This window comes from Anguilla rostrata, chromosome 8 (genome assembly GCF_018555375.3).
Source record: "Anguilla rostrata isolate EN2019 chromosome 8, ASM1855537v3, whole genome shotgun sequence".
Taxonomy (NCBI): Eukaryota; Metazoa; Chordata; class Actinopteri; order Anguilliformes; family Anguillidae; genus Anguilla; species Anguilla rostrata.
Genome location: NC_057940.1, coordinates 25,474,616 through 25,483,338, shown reverse-complemented (window position 1 = coordinate 25,483,338; position 8,723 = coordinate 25,474,616). Strand labels below are relative to the sequence as shown.

The following is an 8,723-nucleotide window of genomic DNA, read 5'->3' as shown; positions in this document are numbered from 1 at the left end:
TACTCCCCTTCAGTTCTCACCCCAAAATGTATTCATCTCTTCTTTCCCCATTATGACCATTCCATGATTCCATATGGTCATGGTGAAAGTTGTCTTCATAGCCAAATGTGGTGGGGCTTTTTTGGGGTGTAGACATCATTCATCAATGGTCGTCGTTCACCAGAATTCATATAACTTTACGTTGTTCCAGCATTCTTCCTAACGTACACCCACCTACTTTCCATACAAATACAGGGGCATTGCGGGAAAAACGAACCAAAACAGCAGTGCTAACGCTTTGTTCAATGTCATGTGTTAACAATTACATGGTACTATTTTCTACCAGTCGATTTCATTTTACTGACGCTGAGATAACATTGCGGTTAAATTTCAGATATGTTCAGACATGTTGTCATTCGGCTTAAGTTCATACCAGATGCCTAATTTAACACAAATGTTAATTTAATATCTTACAACGTAAGCCTTGCATTACACTATATTACATTACATTTATTTTGCAGACGCTGTTATCCAAAGCGACGTACAATAAGTACATTCCGAAGGTCACTCTCAAAGAATAATATCTTGCAATATAGGTGATACTTTGCATCCGTAGAAATAGATCCAACACAATGGAATGATGACAGCTCGTAAAGTATGCAGCGAGGCAGTTCGGTGTGAGTATCGTTTCGAATCGCCTGTTACTCGCGCAGACTGAATGGGCAGGATTTACGACGCCTGACAGCAGAAGCGCCTTTCATTTTGCAGCATAGTTCTCTAGTGCGCCTCCCTAAATAGACTTTCGGCACAGATGCAAAGAGGGCAAGCTTCGCGGTAGCTGGCATTGCTGTGTCAGAAAGCAAAAAAAAAAAAAACACCTGGACGTCACGTTAAATTGGTTCTCGGAGGTATGATTCTCTGAAATCTAGGAGTGTGGGAAAAAGGACAGGAAACTGTGTGGCGCGCAATTGTCGAATGTGGGACTCATTGCGCTGTCCAAGGTTTTGAAAACCCTGCTGTTGCTTTTCTGCGGCAAGACCATGAGTTGAGATTGAAAGCCGTTTCGAACGAGGCAAGAATACGAGGGAAGAGCCAACCGCGGTGAATGCTGAATGCATGCGCCTAGGTCTCTCTACATACACTATTCAGGGTAAATGGGATTTCACGTTCACCAAGCAGTATGTAAAGATTGGTTGAAGGATGGAGAAAACAGTTTTATCTGCTACGCTGCTGTTCCTGAGCTGTCTCGGTGTATCTTTGGTTCATGCGGGTAAGTTTACATTGGTGTACCGAGATCAACTTAACACAACGTAAATGCATTAAAATTACCCAGCTCATATCCTACATTTTAAAAATTCGGAGAGTTCAAGCAAGACTAACGTATGCTATCAACAACCGAAACATGTTCAAATGTGTACAATTATTCGGAATAGATTTTGTGCATTAAATATGCTCATTGTTATTTATTTTCAGTTGACTTCGATCGCAACGTCCTTATGTAATGTATTATTCTGTTAGTCCTTTCTAAACAGCGATGAACATGTAGAAACATATATAGGCTAATGGTCAATGTAAGAGAGAAAGAATGACAATTCGGATTTATATTTGTGTTTAATGTTAACATATTTTACGTACTTGAACCGTAAGCTACCTGTGTTTCTTGTTACCTGTATTTTATATTGCGGTATCGTGTTGTTCTATATGTAAGACATTAAATTGAACCGACCTAACCTCCTTAAAACAAGTTTATGCACATGAATGCTGAAGCACTCTGTACATGAAAATAGCTTAGATTGAGTCAATACGTTTGTTGTGCATTCAAAGCTCTGGTTGACCTTCGGATCTAAAAAAGAAACTGGGTCGATTTAGGAACCATGATTCTGTTGCTTCTGTAGGCTTCATGATTGTGTTGATAGGTCTGCAGCCCAGTCATAATTTAGGGAGGAAATCTGTCGACTTGTAACTGAAAATATAAAATGAATTTCCAACCGTACAGAATCGCCTGCTTATCAATACTCTCACACACGCGCATTGGAATAGCAACCAGTGTCCAGGCCTTATGTCACACACTTCGTCGGTAATTCCAAGCTCCAGAAAACACGCGCCTATTTCTGCATATATGAAAACCTATGCCTTCATTAAAAATTATACAAAGTTGTTAATGTTTAAAAATTTAAAAACAAAAAGATTTACGGAAACGTACAAGGGGGTAGGTTTTAATGTCAACATTAATGAGGACACATTTGAGCATTGTCCTACAGGCTACCAGTACTCCTACCACCTCAGCATGAGTGCAGCCACACACACACACACACACACACAGTGCCATTATGTACATGCAGAGATCCATCAAAGACGGTCTGTGCCTGAGCTGCCTAACATGGCCATCACTTTAAGGAATGGTCACTTAAAGTAAATTAGAAGCACAGTGCTTCTATCAAACAGTGCAACAACACTGTCTATTTAATGAAATTTTACGGTCTGTTGACTCAAACTCTGTTCCCGACTGTAAATATATTCTCCTGACTTCTGGCTTCATTACTGAGAGACACAAATGGCACTGCGACAGCAGTCACTTTTGTCCTCTGAGAACAAATTAAAGGCCAGCCAGTGTGGAATTATTTTTTAGATTATTTATTTTCCCACTGTAGGCTACACTGAATATGTGGGTTTGAAAATTGCTACCTTGTCACATTTTGCTACATTACCCTACATTTTGTTTTAGAGACTCCTGAAATCTCTGATTTAGACAAACCTATTTTTTCATATAATGGATTAATTTGGTAATTAAAATTTTGGATTAGGTGGTAACCTTTTTTCTATGATTGAATGCACACAGCTAATGTTAGCTAGCTAGCCACTTAACATTAGCTAGCTTTAGTGAAAGAAGAAATTTTTACTTGGCAATAAATGCTTCACACGCATTTAGATTTCACTGTACGTAGTAGAAGCATAAGATCTGCTATTTACTTCTGAGAGCAGGAGATTAGTGGGAATTTTGCAGATTTGTACCAAAAATTCAGAGCATGTGTGGTGCCTGTACAGAATAAAGGAGGAAAATATAATGTCAAGGAATAAATGATACTATTCCTGTTCCAAGTCTTAGACAATCAACTTAGCTGGAGGAGCATTGAGGCAATGTGCAAACAGTTAACACTTTGTGGTATTAATAAAATGATGGGACAAATCATGGTTTGGGTTTAAGAGAATTATTGGAGGATACGATCTAGTGGTGCCTACATATTGGTGTGGATGTATGCCCCTCATCCTAATTTAAATCTACTATATGCCGATTGAAAGATACACATAGTAAACTGTTGGAGCCACCTTATAAGTTTAATTCATTGGCCTATTTCTATTTTTATTATTCTGGCCGTGGAGGTATATGTCTATGGTCCAGCCATGTCTAGCCTTCTACACCACCTGGCTTTAGTTTGGGGAATTACATGAGAGCGAGAGGGGGAATTTCCATTCTGGTGTGTCAGGCGAGGCCAGCTGCGGCACGTTAGGAAGTGAAGCCGAGCTCAGTGATGTGTGTTTGGCAGAGCCAGTGTGTCAAAAAGTTTCTTGAACCACATCTGTTCAATGTAATGTTGGAATACTGTTTTACCCTTTGTCAATATTGGGAACTGTCCTCAATGCTCTGGACTTTTCTCTTTGGATTGTAAAATAAATATTTAGGTTTTTCAACATGACCTTAATCTGGATTCAGTGGATTTTGGTAAATGTTTTTTTTAATTTTTTTTTTTTTAATATATCAATAGTTTTACCTGGTAGTTACCAAAAGCCAAAGCTGCCGCACTACAATAAACTGAAGCATCATTTCTAAAACCAAATTGTGTCTTAATTATATATTTTGCTCTAAATATAACACTTGGTATTTTGTATCCTGAATTATATCGCTAAAAATGTCCAATTTTGCGACCAGTGTCCAGGATATAAAAACATGAAAAATTTTATATCTCTAAAAATGTATTCCTGTAAACTACAGACAAGTCTTTTAGTGTCAGCATGGTCTCTCTCACACATGATAATGACATTTATTATGCTAATTCATTTTACATTCTGAAAGAAACAAACACTAGCCTTGGAACCGTTATACAATGTATATTTTGTATTTCATATCCATACTCAGAGATTAATTTTGCTTTGTATAGGCTTTACCTGTGGGTCTATTCTTTTCCATATACTGTAGCAACTGTGTAATTTATACAGTTAATTTTTATGTTTGAAACATGGTGGAATGACCTCCCTGTGGCGGTCAGAACAGCAGAGAATCTGACTACCTTCAAACGCAGACTAAAGACTCATCTCTTCAGGCTGCACCTCTCCCCACCCCTCCCTAGCCTACTGTTTAGTTCAAATGTACCTAGTTAGGCTAATATGATTATGTTAGTTTTTATTTGGCAGGATTGTTTTTGTTTTTTGTCTGATTCTAATTAGGCAATGTGATTTCAGTGCTAGTTTGTACTTGGCAGGATTGTTGTTTGCTGAACAGGTTACTCTACAGGGTTGGAGTCCTGATCTATGTGGTCACTTCTGGCACTACAATCTTTACTTCACTCTAGTGTGTTTCTTTTGCACCTCTGCAGCTTGAACTAATGCACTTGTTGTACGTCGCTCTGGATAAGAGCGTCTGCTAAATGCCTGTAATGTAATGTAATGTAATGTAAACAGTGAAACACCATAATACTATTTTGTACATATTGTCCTGATGAGACATATAACAAACTGTGGAGTTGAACATGTCATTTGGAAGGTCAGGTAGCCTACCCAAGCACGCTGAGCAGGTATAGCCCTCCTTACAAGACAACACTTACATGTGCATTTGTTATTTAGTACCTATGTGATTGACCACACTGAAGAATGATTAATCATATTTGAATGCCTTGGGCAGTAAATAGATTGTAATGATATGTAATGCACTTAGTGTAACTTAATGTAGCAATTTAATTACTGCGGGAACCATATAAACAGAGAACCCTGTGGGCCCATAGTCCCATTTTAGAAGGCACTTTGTACAGCTGGAGGCTTGTGGCTTGTCTCTCAAGAGTGATTTATCACTAACAAGTATTTATCAACTAATCGACTTCTTGATCTTTTCTGTTTGAATAATTATAACATAGACGGTGTGTATTCTTGTGTAGATGTTGTAGATGACACAACACCAACACATTTTCAACCTAAATCCCTCAGGTGAATCTGCAAGAACAATGTTCTGTTCAGTTCATTGCAGTTAAAACCTTTGCTCATTTTATTTTTAATGAGCGGACGGCAGTAACAAAGCAGAAACAAACATCGACCAGGAACTCCTCAAAGCCAAGCCATGCTTATTCTGATCATAATACAGCAGGTGGAGTTTTCATACATATTCTGCATTATATTTGTATTTGACCCTTAAGCTGTACATACAGACAGGAGGAATTGGTCAAAGCGAATTGTAGACTGCATTTTTAATACCGTACAAATCCACTGATGTTGAGAGCGAACATATATAATATGCAGGCATGATGGCTTAATTTCACAGGACTTGGAAAATGTGTTAAACCAAGGTGAGAAGACAAGGATTAGAACAGGGTGACTGCAGCAGAACCATTGTGCTGTATCACTGAAAATGAGTGTTCTGTGTTCTGTTGTCTTTCATCTCCCCTGTCACACAGTGGTTCCGATCACACAATCTCCAGCCCCAACCGCCGGCCCCACAGCCCCAATTTAATGTCACTACTGCCTGTGTCATTAAGTACTGCTCTGTGTCCTCAGAGTGCTGGAACTAGCAGTCTGGAACTGTTGATGATACCGTATACCTGAGAGGGCAGGGTACGTGCTGAGCCAGGTTTAGTGTCACAGAACGGGGATTAGACCCCCGACACCGGGCAATTTTTAATGGCCTTGGGGACTTACATATGAACACAGATTCTAAATGATCTGACTGAAGTCACCCTGTACTGCATTTTAAAGGCATTCAGCACTTTATTCATTGTGTGTGTGTGTGCATGTGTGTGTGTGTGCGCGTGTGTGTGCATGTGTGTGCTTGTGTGAATATATGCTTATATCTGGTTGTTCTATGTAAATATTGGCGACCTGAGGAACCCAGGCAATACTGAACTCACCCTGGAGGAGCTAAAATAACAGAATCCCACCACAACAGATTCCCACTCCTAGTCGGCTATCAGCAACGCTCAGGCTTGAATTTCTGATTTGCAGTCTATAGGGCCCAGTATGCAATCACTGTGAATCAGCCTCCCTGGAGCTTAAATATTGATGGTAAACTGGAGATGGTGAAAGTCTAAAGGATGGCAGCAATTCTCAAAGCTGTCTGATTCTGCCTCTTTTTCTTTGATTTACAAAGCCAAGCACACGTTTTAGGCAGGGATGATTAGAGTCAACATCCTATAACTTCATCAGACAACTGCATGTCCCCTTTGTGGCATGGTTTGCAGCTGATCCCATTGGAGTCCCATTGCCTTGACGTACCCTTGAGATGCAGGTTAAGTGACAGGAATCCCAAGAATATGGAAATAAGATGTTACATACAAATCAGGATATACAGAATGCAATGAAGCGAGTGTTTCATCCATTTACACTCAGTATTGGTGTCTAAAAAAAGCTGTTCAGAGATAAAGGGGGTGTATTGAACCAATATGAATAAAAGTTAATGAGCACTTCACTTTGTATAGAAGTCATTTCTGAAGTAGGATATCCACGGGGAGTGCTCTACAAAGCGCACTGAAAAGGTTTTGTGTTTTTTAAATACATTCATGTTGGGGTTATCAAAAGACATTTTGGTGATTATTCATAAAAAGTGTTCATCTACTTTCATTTAGTCAGCTGTTAACCAAGTATGTTCAAAATCCCTTCACATCAAGGAGACCAGTGGTCAGAGGCATGGAAAGATAATGTGTCCAGCAATCTGTCCAGCCAGTGGTCACCATATTGACTATGAATGACTTAAAACTGAGAAAACTTGCTTCACAGTCCATACCAAAATGGCTGTAGATGTTTGCATGGGCAACTTACCAGAGTCACTGATGCAATATAGCATGGCATTTTTGGCACCACTATTACCACTGCTATTTCTCCCTACCTGCATGGTATGTGACCTTCTAAGGTATCTTCTATGTATGGGTTACCATTGTTAGATATATGTTTTTACAGTATATGGTCAGTCTGTGTATAAATCTGGAGTACACAAGATGTCCTGCATTCATTTATTGGTGCATCTATTAATTAATGTATTAGTCTGGATATGTCCTTGTAGTAGGAGATAGTAAGTGTCAATGCAATGCAATGCAAGGTTCTGCTGGCTGCCTCCTGTTTTTCCCATATCTCATGTCTATTTTAGCCATCTTGTATCAGACATCTTCATAGTATAGATACTGTCAGTGAACAGTCGTAATAGTCGTAAAATGTAAATTATAAAATACAACGGGGTTTTCCCTCAGTTTAATATTTAACCCTCACACCCAAGGTGATCTTAGAAGCAGTGTGATGTTGTAATTAGGCGCATGTATGGGTTACATTTGAGCTGCTTGACCTATAAAAGTTATATATTGAAACGCATCTGCTACGTGTGCAGTTTCTCCAAAGCCCTAAACTTCGACTGCTTTTCTCCTACCCACAGTTTCATCTCTCTAACTTCCCAGAACCCTTTGCAGACTTAAGATAAAGCTGCATCACAGCAGAGCATAGCGCATTCTACCATAACATTTTTTTCCATTCTCTCGATCCATTTCCTTCTCATTTGTAGGAAGAGAATGGGGGGTTTTGAGCATTTTCACAATTGGTTCACTGGGTTGTAATCTTCATTAGGCATACAATGTGGAATATTGGACTGTTGGCTTTCCATACCAACACCTGGGAAAAGCCAGATGGTCTCTATCTGGTAATAAGTCCGGGGGGAGGAGGCACAGATGATTTTCTGTGGCTTTTCTGTTGCTGTGCTAAGCCACAGAAACTGTGCTGCCAAGAGCTGCAGACATCCAATGTCTTGCGCTGACCTTTTTGGTCTTCACTGCGTTGTAAATCCCGCTTTATGAAGGGCATGTCACCAGTGTTTCATCTTTTTACCGCCTTGTCGATATTTCTCCAGCCAGTTCTGCATTGTTATAGATGCTGTGAGGATATATAGCCCTGCCTCCTGACAGGAGCACAGCCATTCCACTCATTTGGAAGATTACTGAGGTTTTTCCAGTCGGGTCCGTTTCCTCCAGAGAAATGTAATAGCATTACTTCACTAGATGCCTAACCACAGAATGACACAACTAGCAGAGAGAAACACTAATTTAAAGGTAAGGATCAAAGGAGAGAGAGAGAAGGAGAGATCGACATAGAAGTGAGAAAGAAGAAAATCAAGGGGGGCAAGGTGGTGACAAAAATAAAGATTAGGTGAAGAAAGGCATTCGGGAGCAAGACTAGCCCTGGTAAGGCCCCAAATGCATCAAAGTCCTGGTAATGACACCAAGCACAGGTAAATTTACACGTCTGGGGGAGAGGCAGAGTGGAAGTGACAGCAATATGTACCTGACAACTAGCTGAGGACATGTCCTGTCCCAGACCTCATATTGGGCTGTCAGCACATGTAAAATCTGAAGAGAAAGCATGAGAGACAGATGACATCCTGGCACCCACACTGACATCATCACTCTGAATTGTTTTGGTTTTTAAACCTGTGTATGTGTTTAACAGAATATTTGTTACACAGACATCCTGATCAGGACAGTATATGTACAGTATCCAGTAATGGG

The 8,723-nt window shown here is 39.9% G+C and overlaps 1 protein-coding gene across 2 annotated transcripts in view; it reads left to right on the top strand.

The window, feature by feature from the left end:
* Window positions 1-614: 614 nt before the first annotated feature.
* fndc5b (fibronectin type III domain containing 5b) overlaps window positions 615-8,723 on the top strand; it is a 28,669-nt gene continuing 20,560 nt past the window's right edge. The window contains exon 1 of one of the 2 annotated variants that reach the window (XM_064347321.1): window positions 615-1,249. In XM_064347321.1, the coding sequence (XP_064203391.1) occupies window positions 1,180-1,249 (70 nt within the window). In that variant the 5' untranslated portion in view covers window positions 615-1,179. The remainder of the gene's footprint in view (window positions 1,250-8,723) is intronic. The other variant, XM_064347319.1, reaches the window with a different exon arrangement.